This window comes from Chenopodium quinoa, unplaced genomic scaffold (genome assembly GCF_001683475.1).
Source record: "Chenopodium quinoa cultivar QQ74 unplaced genomic scaffold, ASM168347v1, whole genome shotgun sequence".
NCBI lineage: Eukaryota > Viridiplantae > Streptophyta > Magnoliopsida > Caryophyllales > Amaranthaceae > Chenopodium > Chenopodium quinoa.
This window is the reverse complement of record NW_018745461.1, coordinates 2,717,610-2,740,739: the sequence shown is the minus strand read 5'-3', so window position 1 is coordinate 2,740,739 and position 23,130 is coordinate 2,717,610. Positions and strand designations below refer to the sequence as shown.

The following is a 23,130-nucleotide window of genomic DNA, read 5'->3' as shown; positions in this document are numbered from 1 at the left end:
ACGCAAGTACAAGTGCAAACGCCATTATGAGTTTTAATTCGGCGAAGAAGTATTTGTAAATTGTACACACCTAGATGCTATCCTCTAGTTACAAATCTAACATCTACCTATGCCCATATCGCCATCGAAGACATAAGACCGGTACCTAGCAAAGCGGCCACATAACAAAATAATTGAAGCTTAAGATTTCCTTGAAGTTTTGGCCCTTTGAAATCAGAAGCCAACAAGTCTACCAAAGCCATGTAAATCAGCAGCCCTGCAGACACCGCGTTGAGAATCCCAACAACGATCAAAGCTATTGGACTATTCTCCTTGTACACAATAGGATCCCTAGGACGATCCCTAATGGGGTTGTCACCGAGAAGAAGAACACCATTATCGATTTAACCTTCAAGTTGTACTTGGCCTGTTATATACATTTAACAAATGATCAACAAATTAATTAATATCTCTAAGTCTATATATAGCTCTTTTATTAATATAAGGTTAAGTGAGAAAATTCGACCATCACCTGTAAAATGCAACCACCAAGTCCCATCCCTTCAAAGAGTTGATGGAAGCAAATCGCGGCTACAAGTGGCCTTATTGTGCAGGGATTATCTGAAGATCCCATTGAAAGACCAATTACAACTGAGTGAACTACAATTCCTAATTCCAAAACCTGCACCATAAACCTCTCTAAATAATTAAGTAGCTATAAAATTTATCAATCTCAACAAAATTATAAAGCTAGTTATAAAGAGATGCACAATATGAAACAATGTACCTGAGCTACAACGCGGTCTTTTAACAATTTCGAGCTCTCACAATCCATCATCACTTGTACAATCTGACCATGGTGATGACCATGAACAACATTAGTATTGTCACCCAACCCCAATTCAACCTTATCATCAACATCGTCGCCATTTTTATTACCATCGACATTGTCATTTTGTCGCCTAGATAAGGCCTTTTTTTTCATAGTACGCTATGGAAAATGAGTCCATCATCATAGTTCCATACGCGGAGATCAATGTAATAAACGGCGTGAAAGGGAAAACCTTCCAAGGCTTTTCAGGCAAACACGGCGAGGTTAAGTCATTCCACGAGTCAGGCATCACATGCATGAACCCCGTGGCAACGATAACCCCCGAGGCAAAGGCTCGAACAAGGAGGAACAAGTCCTTATCGGGGTGTAACGCAGGCACGGACCTCGAAAATAATGGTAAGGATACACCGACCATACTAGCCGCTAGTATGGCTAGTATGGCTAGTATGGCAATGTTATTAAGACTTTGTGCCTTAGCCCTATCGTGGCATCGACTCTCTACCTTGGTCAAACAATTCGAGGCCTCCTCCTCGGATTTTGCAATGACCGTCGAGAGAGAGCCAACAAGTAAAAACATTATGAGAAAGAAAGATACGTGATTATTGAGTTGATAATAAAACACGGTCATGACTTAACTAGTTATAAATTAAAATTTGAGTTTATCTTCGGGGTTTCATTGTAACAATATATATAGGGAAGGAACAAAGGAGTGTCATATGCAAGAATGTGTTGTAGTGTGGGAGCATGATGAAGAGTGTGTCGAGAGTGTGGTGAATTAAGGCAATGTTGTTAAAGACATGCTTTATCGACACATTCAACATACATGATGTTGTACAAAAGCGTCAAATTCGCAACAAATTAAATGTGTCGTATGTTTTACATGTTATGCTTTACGCATTTGTGTTATGAACATATTCCTAATTACTTACAATTCATCACCTTCGAAATATTAGGAACAATAAACAAAATCATAGTCAAAAGTCCATCTAGAAATCTTCTAATCACTTGTGCATCTAACAACCTGTTTTTATACGTGGAGATTAAATGATGGTTATGCTAGTTTATCATCTTTATAATCATTATTTCCTTAAAAAAAAATTCATCACATTTGTAAAAATACAAGTTTGAGGTTGAGATTGCATCAACATGTAAATTTGGAATTTCACAAATTCATTGTCATTAACGCTATAAATATACTATTACCAAATTTGCATCAAAATAATACTATTACCAAATTTTGCATCAAAAAATAAAAAACTTTCTATTAATTAAATAATCAATCGGGTTTGGGCTATAGGCCGACACCTCATGAGAGAATGTTGGACCACATACAAGCCCAAAAAATGATAGTAACTATTAGAGAAGTAGATCCTTTCTTAGGATTATAAAGTGATTCGATTGTTTTTCATTTTTCAATGTGGGACAATACTTTCATTTATATATGGATGTTTATGAAATCTAAAAACTATATAATATTTTACTTCGTATTCTACCAAACAAAAAGACTTTGGTAGGAATTTTTTGTTCAAATCAAAATCCTACCTTTTCTAGCATTTGTTTTGGGGAGTGAATCAAAATCTAAAAATTGAATCTTTTCTTACCACTAACCCAATATTTATTAGATAAAAAAAAAAACTTGCATATATAAAATGGCTAAAGCTTTGAATTTTCTCTATGTGGGACAATATGTATGGTTTTTGTGTTTAAAAAGCCAAAAGGACAAGTGATGAGAATCGATCCTAAGATCTCTTGAATCGAGAGGGCAGCTCTGTTAACAACTTGAGCTATCCTTCACTCTTTCGTTATCTGAATCAAAATAAATTTAGGAGTTTAAGCAATGAAAATAAATTAAATAGGGACTAACTACAAGTCTACAACATGAATACACCTTAAAGCAACCAATTCAAACTAGTAGGACTTGAACCCGTTGCCACACCAAATGAGTACTCCCTCCACACCTTCCATGATTGAAGGCCTTAACAAAGATTAATTGATGCCTTTTATATGCTGTGTGCATTGTCACCTAATTTCATAGGCCATTGGTTTCTTTCTTTGTACTAGTTAAAGTTTGTTCTTGTTGGTCTTTCACATTAGTTAATTAAATACGAGTTTTCGTTAGTATTGCTCACATTATACACATTCTTCATGTTCATAAGGTTGTGATTTAAATAATGTGACGGAATTTCATGTAGGTTATTCATGATATCTCAAAACTACACAGTATGTTACTCTGCCAAACAAGAACCTTAGTTCATGTTCCTAGATTATTATGGGTACGTAATACTCCGTACATGGAGTGTGGCAAGGCGAAAAGTGTGTACAAATCAAGGATTTATAAGTCCAACCTAGGTTAGACACTTGAGAGTAATGAAGAAAGAATAGGATACCCTACTCTTAAAGTACCCGTTTCAGAGATCAAACCACCAATTCCAAAATTAAATCTTCTTACCACTAGACCAACACATAATTATTGTATCTTTTCTTACCAAATGTAACACAATTTTGTGCTCAATCTACATAGCCATAGCCTCCAATATATCAATCGCGAAACAACATACATATAGTGTCCAAAGTCTCCATACTACATATGGTTAACGCTATGAAAACATAAAGTTTCTCAATATAAAAAATAAAGCATATCAACTAGTACTCTAAATTGGTCTGATTGAGTTATAATTACTCATTTATTTCTTAAATTTGTTCATCAATTAAACACTATGATACCTAGAAATGTTCTTCATCTACTACAATCCCAAATCTGTGAAGTGTGATCGACATGATCCAAGCCATAGAAACACACGTACGCACCTAAAAGTGTGCAGCGTCGAGTTGTTTGCCAATCTCGAAAGAAAGGAAGGCATCGATAGCAGAATATTGCACCTGTGCAATACTCAAATTTGGCTGACTCCAATCACTCAAAGTAATGTTTCGTTGCTTTACATACACCAAGTCTAGAACATTATATGCCAACGACACCAACCCTGCGTTGCGAAAACCGGGCTCATTCCACCTACATCGACAAACATATTGGAGCAATTAGTCACATTGATATCTATCGTTACATAGCTTGAATGCAAACTATTTGATGCAAATAATGCCTAGCTCTTAAATAGATGAAATATCATACGTGACACACACAATTAATTATTTTAATTCACAATACGCTAATTCAAGTTTTACTTTCAATCATCCAATACAATAATGATTCATGATTATCCCTAATTTGTACTCGTACAGATTATGAGAAAGTTGTACTGCGGTATTAAAAATTAAAACATAATTATTTAATAACCCTAAGACCCCTTTGAACAATTAGGCCGACTTTTTATATCTCGGATGTAAATCAGTGGTCATAGTTCCATACCATTTTTTTTTTTACTTGCACATTATTATTCCTATTTTTATTTTAAGATATTTTCTGTTTATTTTTGAAAATTTTGTATTAAGATTGAAAACTTCTTGAAGAATTGATATTATACAACAAATAAATAAATAAACATTAAACAACGTGCGTATACAAAGTAATAAAACATAACATCACATAAATTACGTACCCTATACTCGTAATATTCAAAATTGCTCAATTTTGACCTAATTTCTTCCAAAACATATCATTTCAGACAAATTAATTAAAAAATTAAAAAAAAAACAAATTCAATGATATAATTTCTTATTTTCTTGAATAGCAAGAATATTTTATCAAAGTTCGTTATTGTATACCAACTACCAAGTATAAGACCCCCAAAAACACTACTGTAATAATATTCGTTAAAGATTGAAAAAAGATTCATATTATAAAACAAAAACAAAGAATCAAAGAAAAATCAAGAAGATAATAATGTAGAAAAATTGAAAGAAAGGAAGAAAAAATTAACCTGGTAGAAACCAAAGTACGAAGATCAACAGTGTAACCAACGTATAACCCATAATCTTGATTAAGTTTTTGTACATCTTCATCAATACCAACACCAACAAACGTGTAATCTTCATTAGTAAGGAAATCGACGAGGGCTCGAGGAATCATAGTAGCGTACTGAAGTTGAAACACAAGGCAGTGATGGCCTACGCATAGTTGGAGTACAGCCACGGGGTTACGAAAGTACCTAGACGTGTTAGGGCGCCACTCGATGTCGAGGCCAACTACGAGTTTGTAGAGACGACGACGATGGATGTTTTTGACACGATTGATCCATGTTTCGACGGATGCTGCTGAGGATGTTACTGTTGTTGCGATTGAATGGTCGCCGAAGTTAACGTTCATGTACATGTTTTGTGTTTATTATGGTTTTTTGAGAGAGAAAAAAAAATGAAGAGAGAACAAAGGTTTTTTGGAGGAGGGATTTTTGTTTTATGTTGTTATTTGATGTTAGGAATGTTGTTGTAATTATGTAAAGTATATATATTGTGTTTCTTAAAAACAAATGGAAAAAAAATATAAAGTATTTATATTGAGTAATAGGAAGTTTCTTAGTTTAGGAATGCTTTAATACGGAGTAGATTTAGGAAGATAGCCGTGGCCCGTTGTAGGTTGTGATACTATTATCCGTAAATAATTACAAACTTTGTAGATTGTGTGTCAACTTGAATCATTATTTGACTTCAGGTTGGAATTAATTAGGTCGGGTCATTTTTGGATCATATTAACTCGAGTAATGTCAATTTGTTTTGGGTTGAATAACAACTCATAATTTCTAAAGAACGGACTAAGATAGAGAAATTTTTATAAGATGTCATCTTTAGAACTTAAATTAAAGTTCAAATTGATTGCTCTATCATGTGTCCGTGTGACTAGGTCTTAATTTTGCTGTTAAATTTGGTACAATTAGAAATCCCGTTTGATTAGGGTGATAATCGAACTCCTCTGACATGGGTAGTGAAAGAAGACCTTCAACCAGTAAACCAACCTTGATTCTCTTGGCAACTCTCACGAAGGTGTAATACTAACATTTTTGTTGCAAAAATCTTCACCAAAACCTTCAAATTTCATAAACATATTTAATTCCATGGATCTTTTTTCTACATTTTTCCCAGAAATTGTAAGTTTAGTTTATATTCAGCATTGTGTTTTTGTTATTTTTTATGTTCTTTTCTTTAAAAAAAAGAAAGAAATCTGGGTACCCTATGTCCCGACCCGAATAATTCGGGTACCTGAAACCTGGGTACACGAGATATTGGGGTTGGGACAAATTCACAACTTCCCGAAATTCCGGGTACCCGAGTTTTCGGGTGGGTTTTCGGATACCCGAATTTGAACACTCCTACGAGTACCTATACAGCTATACTATTAAAATAAAAAAAAATTATTAAAAAAAAATTCCTCATTATTTTTACGTGGTTTTCCTTTAAACTTCTTCACACTCACACCCTCCTCTCGCTGGAAGCCTACTCCGAATCCTCCATTTAAGCGGCGTCGAGGTAATTAACATGTTTTTTTTAATAATCGAATATCAATTTAACAATTTAGTAGTGTTTGTCTTTTATTTGAAAATCAGGATAGCCAATTCATTAGGGTTCTACTAAGATTGATTATCGAATTATTGGTTACTATTATTCAAGTAATTAGATATTATAGCGAGCCTTTTTTGCTATGTACACTTTACCCGTGGCGTTAATACTCTTAAGCAAGAAAATTGTATGTGAATTTTCTACCCTAATATGGTTAATTGGTTATTCAGTCAAATTTCGTGTCTGATTGACTCCATTAGTCTTTATAATTTATATGCATTGCCGAATTGGGGTTTTGAGGTTCGTCAAAATGAGTGATTTTCCACGAAATTATTTTCGTCAAATCAAACAGAGCCTTAATGTTAGAATGGAAATGAATATTATGACTTTTTAGTATTTCGTGAATGAGGATGCCCCTTTTTCCTCATGGTGGCATTTTCATAAATAAATCAACAACTTTATTCAAGTGTAGAGCTCACAATAATAAAAAAGTTGTTGATTTATTCACGAAAATGCCCCGTGAGAAACAGGGAATTTTCCTTTCGTGAATTGAGGTTACACTATATTAAGGAAGGTTATTTGAGCTAGAAGCCATTGACTGCAAATTGGCAATCCTGTTTTGAATCAATGTTGTTGTGTTGTTATTAGGATGGGTGAGACAAAGCGAAAGGCGGAATCTTTGCTGCCCTGCTCTACAAAGAAGAAGTTAAATAGGGATGGGGTAGTTGCTATAGGAGACGAGGAAGAACGTGTCGAAAAAGAGTCAAATTCCATACAACAGCTTAGTCAACCAACGACAATGGATGAAGTGAGTGATGAGGATGAGGTAAATATATGTGGCATTCCTTTGATTATTCCTACTTGTAAGGATGCAGGAGGAGCAAGCGTAACGTTTGTTCTTGAAAGAGCTTCTTTGACCCTTGCTAATGTTGGCAAAGTAAGTGCATTTAATTTTTAAACTCGTGTTATGTTTGATGTTGTTAGAGGACGAACTCAACCAAAAGCTTAAGCTGATGGTTGAGGTCTAGGAATATGTTTTATACTCTATCAGATCTTGTATTGCGAAATTTCTGTTTTTAACTTAAAGAGCTAATCATTTTATATCTTCTTATAGAGATACCAAATACTGTCTTCAAATGATCATGCTGATTATTTACGAAAGAAGAAAATGAATCCTTACATTTACAGGCCTGATATAGTCCATCAGGTTGGTAGCTAGGATTCTTCATTTGATGATTTCATCCTTGATAATATAGCTTAGTGTACATGTACTTTCCATTTGTTGTGTATGTACATCTGCTCGTCTTTGTAGTCTTTTCACTAGAGCAAATTCCGCTTTCATATTTATTCTTAACTTCAATTTTGTTCCATAATTGATATTTTAAGGCACTCTGTAGTATCATGGATAGTCGAATTCGTAAGGTTGGTAGGCTGAAAGCAGTGTACATCCAGACAGAAGATGGAGTTCTGATAAAAGTAGAACCAAATGTTCAGATACCAAGGCAATTAGAAAGTTTCTGTGATATGATGGGTTTGTTCTTTCCCTCTGACTGATATTGATGATTTCAGGGTTCATTGTGCAAATTGTGTTCTCATATAAAAGTTTATTCTCTGATGAACATTTAACTGCTACAGCTGAATTATTGCAAACACTCCGCATCAAAGCCAAGGGTAGCCGTAAACAGGTTCTGCGTGTGGTGGCCAATCCTGTAACAAAGTATTTATCTCCCACGTCACATAAGATAGGTATGTATTGACAATATAATGCTGGTGAAATTTTGTTTACTTTGGCAATTCGTTTCTGCAATATGTTCTGCTGCTTTAGGCCTTTCATTCAGCTCAGAGAAGGCTGTTGAACTACGAAAGTATGTTAGTGGAATCAATAGCAATGAAGACGTTGTGTTTGTGGTAATAGGTTCAATTATTTGATTTGATGTACTCATTAGTCAGTATGTGCTTTATCTTTGCTTCTGATCACCCCCCTTGAAACTTCCAGGTCGGTGTGATGGCGCGTGGTAATATTGAATGTGATTACATTTAGGACCTTGTATCAGGTATTGCTTATTTCGGTTTCTTCCTTTGAATGTTTCATACTTTCATATTTCCAATGATAAAGAATGCAAAAACTTCCCCTTCTGCTATAAAATGACTAATCCATGATTTTCACTTGGTAATGGTTGTATTCCTCTGCACGAAGCAAACTTTTCCTGTTTCAGTATTGACAAGCTATCTGCACGACTTAAGTTGGTGGATAGATTTCATACATTCTAGACTAGATAACAGGTCCTATGGACATTGACAAGCTATCTGCACGACTTAAGTTGGTGTATCTTCGTGGTTTTCTTGTAGAGCAGAAAGTAATATAGCCTCATACTCTCATAGGATGATGCATCCTCCTGCCTATTGAGTATTGACTATTAAGTTTCTGATTCCTAGATGTATGCTTTCGGGTATCCATTGTTCCGGTGTGATCCTAGCAGTATGTCTGTCTCCATGAGCACTGAGCACTCACATCTGCGCTGTTGCTCTGTTGATCATTGAGTGTGCTAGCTGCAGAGTGAATGTATTGATTAGGAGTGAAAACCACAAGTAATAAGTGGCAGAGTTGGATTAATTTTCCTATTTATCTTCCTTTGCTTTATAGTTTGATCACAAATTCAGAAATGAATCTCATTATCAGCACTAAGCTCATGTGCCATATATAATTTTTATCATTGCTCCTGAAGTTCCAGCTTGTTTCTACCAAGGCTAATGCACAGAAGCCTACTGCTGAATTAGCGAAAACTCTTACTTTGTGTTCTACATTTTGATTTATTCTGAACTTTAAGGAACCAGGAACTTGGCCTGTGTAAATAATTTCCTTGATGCAAAGTGCTAGTTGATGCATCCTTTTGCTTCATTTCTGTGGTTTAAGGATCTGATTGATATCAAGTGACACTTTAGCTAATGCTATATATCTAAAGCTTTACATAATACTAATTGTGCTTTGTTGCTGGCAGTCTCGCCTGAACACTTATCTTCTGGGACCTGTTTGCATAAAATATGCAATGCAATGGAGAGGAGATGGAGCGTACTTTGAAGTTGAAGGTGCAATCCTAACTGTTTTTTAGACGGCGTATATAAGTGGTCAGAATAATAACTCATCTCTAACATGCATTCAATCTTATTCTGTGCTATACTACTTGTAAGAAGTACTCCAATTCATTACATACAGCACTGGTTTCTGCATGATTAATTGAAATTGCAGTTTGATGAATAAGTGATATTATAGTTTCTAGTATTAGTACTAATGAAATTCCATTATATATTTCAAAACTCAACATTATTTACAGTTTTCTCATACCATTTAACACAGCAGAGTAATTACATTATGGTCTTTGGGTTCTTCCATCAAATTATTGAACAATTCATCATCTCCCCACCTCCGAACACACAAAAGCTTGTCAAATGTCAATGTGTCGCTTTGATGAAACTACATAGCTCTACAAAGTTGTGTAATTACACAAAAACTAATGCATGCGTTGTCCAGCATGATGGAATATATTGCATACATATGAAGTGTGGCATTATCTATTTATATTTTGTGAAATGCAAATGACAAAAGATTGTTGCTTGTCCTTGTAGAAGTTATAGCTTGTATATTGTATCGATGTTATTAGGAAATAATATTATGGCAAGCTAAACCTACAATGGATGTAGCTAGCCATTGTGGTTGCATTAAGTTATCTAGTTGAACATTTTATCAAAAAACAAACCGCTGGAAAGAAGCTTTGAAGAAGATATATAATCGTACAAAATGAGTATTTTATGCTTCATATATAAAGTAACGCTTCAATTGTGTAATTACTATTTTATTTTTTTTATTTTCAATTCTAATGTTGCCTAGTTTACCCCTCATGAATTATTATATGGAGTAAGGCCCTGTTCACTTCACCCTAAAAAAAATAATATTAAGTAAAAATAATTTCAGTTCAGTAAAAATAGGTTCAGTTCAGTAAAATTAATTTCAGTTCAGTAAAAATGATTTCACTTTAATAAAAATAAGTTCAGTTCAGTTAAACTCAGTTTTTTTTAAAGAAGAATTATAATAGAAATCAGTAAAAATAATTTCAGCTCAGCAATAATAATTTAAGTTCAGTAAAATTAATTAAAGTTCAGTAAAAATAATTTAAGTTCAGCAAATATAATTTTGTTTCAGTAAAAATAATTTCAGTTCAGCAAAAATAAGGTGAAGAGAACGGGGCCTAATTATTACTACCTCCGTTACATATTATTTGCAACGTTTTGACATAAAGTAAAGAGGAAAAATGTCTAAAGCAAGATTAGCTCTGTCTGATATAAAGATTTTAACACATTGCCACATCAGCTTTTATATTAAATTTTTTTTTTATTTTCAATTATGTTAAAAACTCCTTAAGACTCAATCAGATTTATCTCTTCAATCCTCAGACTTATTTTAGACTAGTTTTGTGCCCGTGCGATGCCCGGGTTGTTTATTGAATTTTAAGATATGTTTTTAATCTGTAAGTCAAATTTTAAAACATATCATTAATACAAAATTAGTTAGGAATTGATATGTTTTTGTGACGATTTAAACTTGTAGACATGTGATGACTAATAATAATAATATTGGTGAAAAATATTTCTTGACCCATAACCTGAAATAATGACCCTGTCTGAATTGACTGGTGACCCGACTTGATTGACAGGTCTACACATAGTAATAAAATTATATAAGATTGTGAAGTATATTATTTTAATTGATTAGGATATATTATAAACAATGGATGTGGTACATTTTGAACTAATTCCTTCGCTCCAGAAAAATATTATGATACAAAAAATAAATTTATATGATAATTTATGAGAGTTATAATCTAATTATTTTTTGAATAAAACTATAATTCAATTTGTGTATATGAAATATTGGTATTTTATCAAAAATAAAACTCTAAATTAACAATTTTATCCTAAAATTTTATTCAAATTTAATTGAAAGTAAAATTCTAAACTATCTTTTTTATCCTACAAATTGAATTTATATAACTCTATCCTACGTGGCACGACACTTGGCGAAAAATTGAATTCTATATAACTCTATCCTACATGGCGCGACACTCGGCGAAAAGTTGAAACGCCAAGTGTTGTTATCTCGTCATCTGGCTAAAAGTTTAGCTTTATATATTAGTTATATGATTTCCTTAAAATATTTATTATTATTTTATATATATATATATATATATATATGTTTTTTTCTAAATACATTTATAATTTTAATATGATATGGATATTCATATTGGGGTAACAAATTTCTAACCCACTTTAGATGTCATAGTTGAAAAATAATAGCAAAATAGATCAAGCAAAAAAAAAATCAATGGGATATTTAGCTTTTACAATACATATATAGAGTAATTGTATTATGACTAGGTAATAAATATTAAAAACCAACAAACAATAACAAATAAATAGGATAATGTTATATAATATATGTATTTAGTGGATGCCCATTTTACCCTTATGATAATTCTAAGATATTCTAGATATACCAGGTTTATTATTATTCGAACCCTAATTGTATCACTAGTATATATATGTACTCCCACATCATTCAGTAAGATGAAGATAGATTTATTCTCTCCTCTATTTTTCCCTTTTTCTCTTTAATTTCATAACACGTTATCAGCACCAAAGCTCTACCCAACTGATTAAAATCAAGACTTGCCGATTCAAAAAGGTAGTTTTCTTCTTTACGTTGATTTGCAATTTAAATTTTTATTCTTTAATAACATGACATTGAACTTTCATTATAAATTTCTTTGCAAAACAATAAACTTTTAATTCGAAAGTTATTAGGATCAGATCCAATATATTCTGAAATAATTAGGTAAAAAAATGTACTCTGTATTTCATTATTGGATCTTATTTTTAGGATAGCCTTGTAATTCTATTTGAACTCTGACAACTTGTTGTGCAAGGGCTATGAGATAGTTTGTATGATTGTATTATGTGAGCAATAATAATAATCAAGTTCCGTGCGTTCCTTAGCAAAGTTTTGGTTTTGCTAAAATTAAGAAGATTTTTAATGGGCTAAAGGATAGCAAAAGGCATTAATTATTTAATGTAGTATGTTACATATACTAATGTAACTCATAGTTTATATTAATTTGTTATTCGAGGGTTTCGAGTATAAAGTTCAATCAAGTGGACTAGAGTACATATTTCTTGATCAATTATTATTTCTTTTTTTTGAACTATTTTTAATTGGGTATTTAACTTCTTGTGCGAAAAAGTCCATTTGCATGGAGTGCCATTGATACATATATACTATATAGACATAAAGTAAATGATTACTTTGGTTATATGTTTTCATAATTGCCTTATATGAATAAGTAATGGTACTATATTGCACTGTGACACAAACACTAAGTATTACGAATGATTTAAATTTATGCTTTTTTATCTTGTTTATTTAAGGAATGAATTATGATTATTATTGCTACCTTATTATAATAAACCATGGTATAAGAATTACTGTGTGATGTTTGATTATCTTTTGATTATCTTTTGATTGCATATGGAGTATTTATATTTGGTCATTGCCTCATATTATATCTAATCTTAATTATAATTCTAAGATATTTTATTTATCAAGATATCTATGTATATGGAGATTTTTTTTTTTTTTTTTAATTAGTATTTTACAAGTTCTAACAAACTAATTAAAGATAAGATTGACTTTATCTATTTGTAGCTCTATTAACCAAGAGACCAATTTTATTCGTATATCAAGTCTATTTTGCACCCTTAATATTAACCAAAAGTCTATATTTATTATGTGTTCATCTATAGTTTTAATTTATCTTTTATGTGTTTTGTCGAGGAATTGCTCGATACTTGATATTTGATACTAGTCAAATACATGTCTGGACAATTGTATTTTAAACTATAAAAACAATGATTAGTCAGATGGTGACTTTATAACTGCATACTCCTTTTCAATTTTGGACTTGAAGTTCTAAATTTTGTTCTTTTAATCTATAATTTAAAGTATCTCATGTACGTGCATTAAAATTGACATTAACTTAGTAACCTTATAAGTGGGTACTATATTGTGAAACATACTAACACGATGGTATAAGTATTGTTTGATGTGTGATTGAATTTGATTATATACCTATATACATGAAGTTGAATTATAGAATGATGAATAAATTGAACATGAAGTATTCATACGTAACGTCTTGAAGTTCCTTAAATTAATGAATTGAAGGGTCAGATATACCGTATACGTGACCTAAATATGTCCACCAGTCACAGGACTAAAGTGATTTTATAAACACCATGCTAAGAGAAAAATGTACAAAGTATTTTGATTAATTCTAATATTGTCTATTGGGTGCACATTTAAGACATATATATATATGTTGATAAATAATTGAATTTACTCATTCCCAGAAGTGAATGAGAATTCTTATGATTAAAAGGTTTATGTTTGCATGGTGATTATCATTCATGTAAAGTTCATAATAATTACAAACATGAGTACATAATATACATTTGAAATCTAAGCATGACATTGTGAAAGGATTAATTAATTAGTTGAACAATGTATTCATTATGCCCATACCTTTGAAAATTTTCAATATAAAAATTTATATAATTGGGCAAGAGGAAATGAATAACTTTCATTTGTTTGATACATGCATTGCTAAAAGAATTTATGGCTTAAAAGGAGCAAGAGATTTAAAATTTGTTGAACTATTTTTATACCCCCATATGCAAGGATTAGGGGGAGATAGTGTTCATTCCATTGTTTTTAATTAATCATGAATAATTGAATATGGTGATGGTCAGTTTGGTACATACACTAGCATAAATATCAATGATTTATTTCTTAATAGAGGTGGCCACATGATAATCAAATATTTAGAATGTTACCATCCTGAAGATGGATAATGAATAAATGTCATTACCTATATACCACCTATAAATGTACATATAAGTTTATGTCCTAGAAGGACATGATCAATTGCTATTGAAACTAGCACACCTAAAGAGTGGTAATCCAAAGGGTACAATGATAAGAATTCTTGGAAGAAGAAAAGAGATAATTAACAATGACAAATTTGAGAAAGTGATACATTTTGATAGATCTCCTTAAGAAATAGTTTCTAGTACATTAAAATGTGTTATGATTATATAAAGTACTCCAGAAGAGTATACAATGTTGTCCAACAAGATTAGCATGTATCAATATTACAATCAATGCACCAGCAAAGTATGAGTATTAGTTAATTGTCTTGCCAGTTGTAGAAAGAAACACATTGGTTTACTTATATCACATCATACTCATGGCCATGCATAAAGTATCTCTAATAAGGTGATCACCAGTATTATAAAACTAACCATAATTTAAATACTAAAGAAAAAGTGATTGGATGTGATAATTAAATAAAAATAAATAAAAAAAAAAAAATTAGGCCATCCGGGTTTAATATATAAATCTCGTTATGGAAACTTGAAGTTTCATGTGATAATGAAAGAAATAATGTGCTGACGCTCTCTCATGTGAAATACATAAAATAAATTAAATGGAAAGACATAACATTGAGATTGAGCCATATTTGGATTGTGATTTTTAATAGTTTGTGTTAAAAGAAAAGTACAAGAGATAATGTATTGATTTTCTGAAAAATTGGTGACTAGTAGTTCACTTGAATAATTTATACGATGACGAATAGTAGGTGACCAGAAGCTCATCACGTACAAGTTATATGTGGAAAAAAAAAATTAAGTAACTAGTATCATACTATCTATGTTTCCAGTGACCCGAAGATCACCACCTAGTGGAATTACAGGAAAGTTTATGTTTGTATAACAATTCTCTTGATTGGGGTTATTGTATGTCAGCACATAATATAAGAAATATTATAAGAAAATAGATAAGATAACTGCACAATTCATAACCCCCCTATTGATATTGATATCTAGAAGAGAACAAAATTTCATTATTCTCCAGAAGAGCTATAAATTTGTTGAATATATATAGTTATCCTATGAGATGAAATTTGTTGCACGTAAAATTATATTCTAAGTTGGTGAAAAATTGCCCCAATATATGAGATATTTTACCAACTTAGGGGGAGAAGAACTAAAGTAAGTTGGCAAAATTATAGAGTTATAATTAATTGATCCCTCTAATGATACTTTGTAAAGTTACATGCCAACTTTTGTATCAAGTTATGTTGCACATTTCTGATTTGATTTATATACCGTTATGCCCCATCTGGAGGCATAGAGAGATATATTTTGATCATAATGATAATGATATTATGCCTAAAGATTAAGATAGATCTTGCCAATTTTCTTTTAATCACTACACCTGAAGTGTAGATTGTATGATCGGTTCCAATATAAATATGTGATATATGGCAAGATGGTGCAGTTGATACTTTTAAAGTTATTAATAGTATATTATACCACAGTGTGAGATATACCCTTGATATGTGGGATAGATATCTGAATTACTAAAATAGATGGTCTATTATGTAAGAAAAATTATGATGGTACCAATGAGAAATGTATTCATATATCATTGTCAAAATAGCATGCAAATTAAAATTGTATCTTGAGGAATTATATGATATCGGTATATGATGGAACCGGATATATTATATGCATATGCAGAAGGAATGGACTTGTGAATAAGGGATCAGAAATATATGTTCATTTTGATGTCGACATGAAATTAAAATAATGAATCAAATGCTTATCATGGACAAGATGTCCAACGAAATATAAATGCTAAAAATTAAATGTTTATCATGGACCAGAAGTCCAAAGAAATATGAATTTTCACACTGTACAATGTCTTATATTATTCGAGTCCTATGTATGTTCATATGCATGTGTAAATCATAGGTTGATGATTATTCATTGCATATATTAGAAGTTGTTAGATGCACTATCCATTGTATATTTTTGTTTAATATGTTATCATGAATTCTACATCTCATATTGCATGCATTAGTACTAGTTCTATACAACAACAATTATGTTATATGTGAATGTTTGTGGTATGACGAGTTTATAATTATGATGAAGACTTACAAGAAGAAACTTATACTCTGATGGGCTTATAATTGTGATGAGAGTTTATGTGTTGACGGTCCAATAGCATGTTATGTATCATGCATGAAAAGTTCCCGAAAAGCTTACATACAATGTATTCAAATATCTAGCCCTTCAAATTCTACATTTAGAAAAATGACAATGTTGATGTTAAACTCATGGAGAGTATTGGTGACTAAGTTATTGAGATATCAACCTGAAGTTCAACCATGTGAAAATTAATTGATTTTGTATTCATTGGAAAACTCTCGTATAAAATTCAAATTGCCTAAAGAAGAATAGTAATGAGATATATTATTGTAAGAATAATCTCTTTATGGTCCAGAAGAACCATGAGTAAAAGTATATATTTGGATTTTGGCCATGTTTGGTAATTGGCTTTTTAATGGCTTTTTGGTTAGCTTTTGGCTTTTGGCTTTTTTAGGTGGTCAAACAGCCAAAAAATGTGTTTGGTAATTGGCTTTTTAGTCAGCGAAAAAGCTGGCTTTTAAGCCAAAATGAAAAAGCTGCTTTGAGTAGTTTTTTTGTTGGCTTTTGGCTTGTTGGCCCACAAATTATCTAATAAATAGCCAACAACCAACAATTAATTTACCAAACACTTTTATAAACATCCAGCTTAAACAGCCAATTTTAAAAGCCATTATAAAAAGCCAAACATTCCAGCTAGTCAAACAAGCCAAGTGAACCAGCCAACCGCTAACAACCATTTGTCAAACAAGGCCTTTATGTGTTTGTGTATAATAAAATTTCTTTCCATTGAATTTCTTGTCTGAATGTACATCAATAACAATTGACAAACGTCGTGCACTCGTGCTTATATGCTTATATTAATACCAAAGTTCAGAAAACTTATCACTGTTATCAGTAATTGACAAACTACACTCTATAGACGTACTTAATAAACAATAATTTTAGTAATGAATTATAAATATAAGTGCTATAAAATTAACAATGCATTTTAATTTCATGTCACAGCACAAACTTGACACGTACTATTAATCAATAATGTAGCATTTGCACACGTATGATAAACTAACGTGACACACTGCCGCCTACCACTATTTATTAAGTAATCACTCATCAGTCATCACTCTAGCAAACAACCTAAAGTTAGTAAAGTACCAAAACTTGTAAACAAAAAAATGGAAGCACAAAAGGAAAGAAAAGAGGAGATGAAGGTTGAAGATGGTGTCAAAGGTAGCCATGGAGTCGTTGATCCAACGATTAAGGTGCTTATTCGCGACACGATTGTTAGTGATAACAAGGTCAAGAATATGACTCAAGATCCCGCTAATGTTCTTGCCTTTTCTCGTTCTGTTAACAAGATTGATTCCTCTCTTGAATAACCGTTTTTTTTTTTTTCAATTCGATATTTATTTGACTTGAGCTTGGGTTGTAATAAATTTATAATGATGCGTGTTGAATGTTGATAAATATGTACTCCGGAGTATTCTAGCTACAAAGCCAATTCAATCAAATAAATTTGTTCCTTAACTTCCCCCTTTTTCCATGTTTTTAACCTCTACTTCTTGTAAAGGTCGGTGTGAGATTTTACTTGGATAGTCATGTATATATTTCCTTCGTCTTTTTAAGTTTGCCTATTTTCTAATTCAATGTGTCTCTTTACGTTTTGTCCTTAGTCATTAAAGGTTAGTGGAGTAGTGGGGACATTTTTGTTATACTCATAATCATATGATAAATAATTGGAAAATTTTCATGAATATACAGTGAATAAACGAATTACTAAAACAACCAAGAGCAAGTTTGTTGTTTATATGTATTCTTAACCCAAAGTCTTAGAAAAAGAAGTTTTACTTTGTTTCTTGCATAAAAATACAAATTCTAGCGGAAAGTTGATTAGGTCTTTTGAATCAAAGACTAATATAGGCTAAATCCACAAGGGTAATAACTAATAAGTTTACAAACTTTTTAGTCATAAGGTGAAATCGTCACCAACTATATCAAATACTTCTTGAGCTCTTGATAAGATGCAATACTAATAGATACCTATGGAGTAATTTCCAACGCATATAAAAAGCCATGAGCTATTTACGTAACTTAATTTTCAATACCTAAACTCTTTAATTAGTTTACTAGTCAACTTTACCAAAAATAATATAAATATAAGCTCACTAGTCTATATCACTGAGTCGTTATCAAAGACTCGTAGAGTCATAGTACAATGATGGGAGCCAAGTGCACGTGCAACCATTGAACGTAGGTAGAATTACACGACTTTAGTTGATAAAATCAAAATACTTTTAAGGGTTAGTTTGTTTGACATAAAAAAAACATGGGAAGTGAGTCTTCCTAGGAATTGCAATTTTAGTGTGTTGTTTAGTTGACAATAATTTGGTGAAATGGGGGAAGTAGAACTTCCTAGGAATTTTGAGTTCCCACAAAATGTAGGAACTTACTCACCTAACCCCCCCTAGGTAAGTGGAAATTCCCATGGAAGTTACTTCCCTCATTGTTAACCAAACAATTTTACAAAATTTCCATGAATTTGATTGTAGGAATTTAATTCTCATAAATTTACAATTTATGGGAAGTTCTAATTTCCAAGTGAACCAAACAACACCTTAGTTCTTTCAAAAAAAAAAAAAAAACACCACCTTAGTTTTTTTTTTAAATAATTATTTACTTATTTACTCGTACTTATTTATTTCGAGGAGTTTGTATTTATTACTTATAGCTACAAACATATTTTTTAAAATATGGAATTCTCTTAATATGAATTAAAAAAATTACACTACTTTTATATTTTTTTTAAAAAAGGCTATTTGATTTACATTTATTATACTACAATCAATTATTCAACTCTCATCTAGATGGTTGGGAGCAGTAAAGATTTAATTAAATAATTATAACGCCCCTAATTCCTATGGAGTATATAAATTTTCATAATAAATTGAAAACAAGTGAACATTATTGATTTTTATATAATATGAAATCACATTATTTCCTCTCCAACAAAATAAAAAATAAAAAATAAAATTTATATCTTATATTAATAATATATAGGATAAACATAATCTCAATGGAATTAAAAACTCTCTTATCCTATTAATTTGTAACAATCAACCATTCAACCTAATGAATAAAGTGTTTAGTTGATAATTTAAGCTTAGAGAGTATATTTATTATTTTACGAGTATATTTTTTCGATGTAAAGAAAGTCTTATCAAGAGTAATACAGTAATGTAATTGAGATTCGATGTCATGTCATATACGTCAAAACTTTAACCAATTAAGCTAGTTTGTGTCATATGCTCGCACACATATACAAGCTAAGTGCTTAGTTACTTAAAGTATCACAATAATAAAACCCTAAAGCTAATATCGATTCTCATTATCTCATCTAATTAAACAAACTTAGCTCCAATTGCTAAATAAAACACTTTTTTTTTTTGAACTAAAATAAACACGTCTTAAATTAAAGAAGATAGCAAATAAAATCCAAAAAAATTTCAAGTGTATTACTTTGTGGCTTATGCTTATTCCATTACAAAAGACCTTGATTTCCTAACCAAGATTAGGTGACATGACTAATATTCTATAAATATTAAAATACAAAAAAAAAAAATCATTCTAAATAATAACAATATTTTTTTCTTAAAAAAATGTAAACATCAAATCTTGTCAGTTTCTTCAACCTCTGTAATTCCCTCCTTGTTCTTCCCCGGAACTTGACAAGAATGACCATTTTCCGACGACCCATGACCCGATTCTTTACCCGAATTAAAGGATCCGAATTTGGGAGTTACTTCTGGAGTTGTAGTACTAAGTTCATCAATGGGAAAACTGAAGTTGAAGCTTGAATTTGATTGGTTTTTGTTTAATTGGAGGAGAGAGAAAGTTGGGCAGTTTTTTCTTCGTTTTGATTGGCGGATTTCCACGGTGGTTTCTTCGGATGATCCGCCGTCTACGGTTGCCGGAATTGATGTGGATTTGCCGGAATTTGATGGGTTTTTATGCTCTGCCATTTATAAAAAAAAAAAATATTTAGTAATAATTATTGTGTTTTGTTGATGAAATTTATTAAATTTTTTGACAAGAAGAAGTTGATGAAATTAATTAAGAGTGAGAGTGAGTAAAATGAATGGTGGAAAGAGATTAGGCAACTCATTTTTAGCTAGACCATTATACTTGTACAAGTAGTCAAGTAGTACTATTTATGTGCCAATAATTCTACTTTTAAGAAGTGTCATGTTATTTTTATATATATGTGATTAATTAATTAATTATAGATTGTGTAAACACATGTGTTTATACTTTTTAGGGGTTATTGAACACATTGCTTAATTGGTTTATTTGGATGTCATTCTCATTATTCTTGCTTTGATAGTGTTGATTGAGTTACAAGTCATTAAACTTGTTTTGGACGTGTCTGCATAATTATAGAGAAATAATTAAGATGATATTAAAAATAATAAAATAATCTACTTCATATATTGGTTTATTAAATTTAAGAAGGGATTGAAATTGATGAAAATAGAGAGTGTCATAGATAGAGAGAGATGAACTCGTATAAGTTGTTGCATAATACTGTAAATTAAAATAAAAAATTACAAAATGTTAGCAAAATAATCTCTCATTACTTGATTTTCTCATTGATCCCTTAGCTTTGGTCCTTTTATTTTATCTCCTTGATGGGAGTGTCAATTTGGATTTAGCCACGAAGTACTAATAATGTTAATACTACAGTTTAAAGTGCTTAATTGATTAATTTATGACCCTATAAAAGTAGTTTGGATTATGTTAAAATGAGATCAAGTTCTTTAAGTAACTTGGATAATTAATTGATTAGTATACTAGGAAAACAAAGTAGCTTTTATGATTTCTTTTGGAAGTTCCTCAAGGTGGGTCCTTAACTCCTTATTCAATTGTTGATTTTAGGCCAAATTCACATGATGATTATTGATAGGCTAGGTAAGCCATTGGGCCTTAGCTCCTATCAATTGGTCATGTCCAAATGGGTCATTCGAGCTATGGTTCAGGCCAGCTATCCAAATCTGTCAAATTAAGGTCACAACTCCAAATCCATTCTATTATGGGTCATATTTTTGGTGAAATATAATTATACAAAGTATAATTATATTGAGGGAGCCCAAATAGTCTTTAAGATAAGCAAAAAGCCAAAAATCATTTATTTAATGACATTTTTGTAAATAAATCAACAAATATTTAGTGGAATCAATAGTTATGGGACCTCCATTTAATAAAAGTTGTTGATTAATTTACAGAAATGTTATTAGATAAATACTTTTTAGTTTATCATGAAGATAAACTTATATTTTCCAGGGTCATATCTGGTTGTAAATAAATCAATAATTAGGGATTTTCTCTTCATATACTCAATTGGGTATTTGAGTCAAGTTCATTGAATATTAGCTTTACTTTGAGAAGCAAATCAATTTTAGCTACTTGTATATTTGATTTCACCTGAGAGCAAAGATCGTTGCACTGTGTACAAGACTGAGTAGATAGAAAGAGTGTGAAATTGTGAATCTAATATTCTAACCTGGTTACCTGGTATCTCATCTCATACAATACGATCTAATTCATAACTTGCTCAATTTCGAATTTTTAGTTTATAACTCGTATGTTTCATAAATTATAATTAAACATAGGAAAATTTGCAAATTGCAGCCATTTAAATTTTTTTTTTTTTGCAAATTGCAGCCTATAAGTTCGTATAAATTGTAAATTGCAGCCCGATTCAATTTTTTCATCGGTTTACATGTTGAAAAATCTTCGGTAAAGGTTTTAGGGGTCATTTTTCAACTTGTAAACCGATGAAAAAGTTGAATCGGGCTGCAATTTACAATTTATATGAACTTTTGGGCTACAATTTGCAAAAAAAATATTTAAATGGCTGCAATTTGCAAAATACGAACTTTAAATGGGTGCAATTTGCAAATTTTCCTTAAACATTTAATGATAATACCAATAAGTGTTAAATTTTTTTATACAAGTAACTAACATACAATTGTTACAAGGGCCCAATAATATAAACTTAGGCCCTATTCGTTCACCTTAACAAAAAAAAAAAAAAAAAAAAAAAAAAACAGTATAAATAATTTCAGGTCAGTAAAAAATAATATCAGGCCAGCAAAAATAAATTCAGTTAAGTAAAATTAATTTTAGTTCAGTAAAATAATTTTAATATAGCAAAGATTAGTAACTCTAAAGAAGAAATATAATAGAGAATCAGTTAAAAAAAAGTCAATTCGGTAAAAATAATTCGTGTTCAGCAATAATAATTTAAGTTCAACAAATATAATTTGATAAACTAAATTAAATTATTCGACAAAAACAAGTTGAAGTGAAGGAGTTCTTAGATTTTACAATCAAAATTCTACACAGCTTATGTCCATTGAGGCGGCTTATATTCGATTCTTTAAAGTAATGGTAGTACTTCATTCCATATTCTTGTACGAGTCACCAGTGTACATCATTACCATGTATCGAAACCATTATATGGCATCATCATCTACGTAGTAATTTTTTAATGTGGATTCTGTAGCACGGGTTAATGGTGCTTATTACTCTTATAATGTTCGTTTAATGGTGCTTATTATTCTTATAATGTTCGTTCTGTCTCTCGACTCACCTTCTCATCAATTTCTTCTTAAAATCAAGTTGGCAAAATCATGAGCAATATAATATCGCGTATTTAAAGTATTGTGGAATGTCAACTAAGTACTTGTCTAAATGTCCATTTCCTCCATTATAGA

The 23,130-nt window shown here is 31.1% G+C and overlaps 2 protein-coding genes and 1 pseudogene across 2 annotated transcripts; 1 reads left to right on the top strand and 2 right to left on the bottom strand.

The window, feature by feature from the left end:
- Window positions 1-107: 107 nt before the first annotated feature.
- Window positions 108-1,388, bottom strand: LOC110714844 (annotated as a pseudogene).
- Window positions 1,389-3,619: 2,231 nt separating this feature from the next.
- On the bottom strand, window positions 3,620-5,524 carry LOC110714843 (Werner Syndrome-like exonuclease). The gene is made up of 2 exons (XM_021893395.1): window positions 4,687-5,524; window positions 3,620-3,821 (listed from the first exon to the last, which is right to left on the bottom strand). Exons 1-2 carry the CDS (start codon window positions 5,076-5,078, stop codon window positions 3,620-3,622), a joined length of 594 nt encoding a protein of 197 aa, XP_021749087.1. The 5' UTR covers window positions 5,079-5,524.
- A 580-nt stretch (window positions 5,525-6,104) lies between these two features.
- On the top strand, window positions 6,105-9,512 carry LOC110714774 (ribosomal RNA small subunit methyltransferase nep-1-like). The gene is made up of 8 exons (XM_021893325.1): window positions 6,105-6,226; window positions 6,905-7,193; window positions 7,371-7,463; window positions 7,643-7,787; window positions 7,892-8,002; window positions 8,082-8,164; window positions 8,253-8,310; window positions 9,256-9,512. The coding sequence occupies exons 2-7, from the start codon at window positions 6,906-6,908 to the stop codon at window positions 8,295-8,297; spliced, it is 765 nt and encodes a 254-aa protein (XP_021749017.1). The 5' UTR covers window positions 6,105-6,226; window position 6,905; the 3' UTR covers window positions 8,298-8,310; window positions 9,256-9,512.
- The last annotated feature ends 13,618 nt before the right edge of the window (window positions 9,513-23,130 follow it).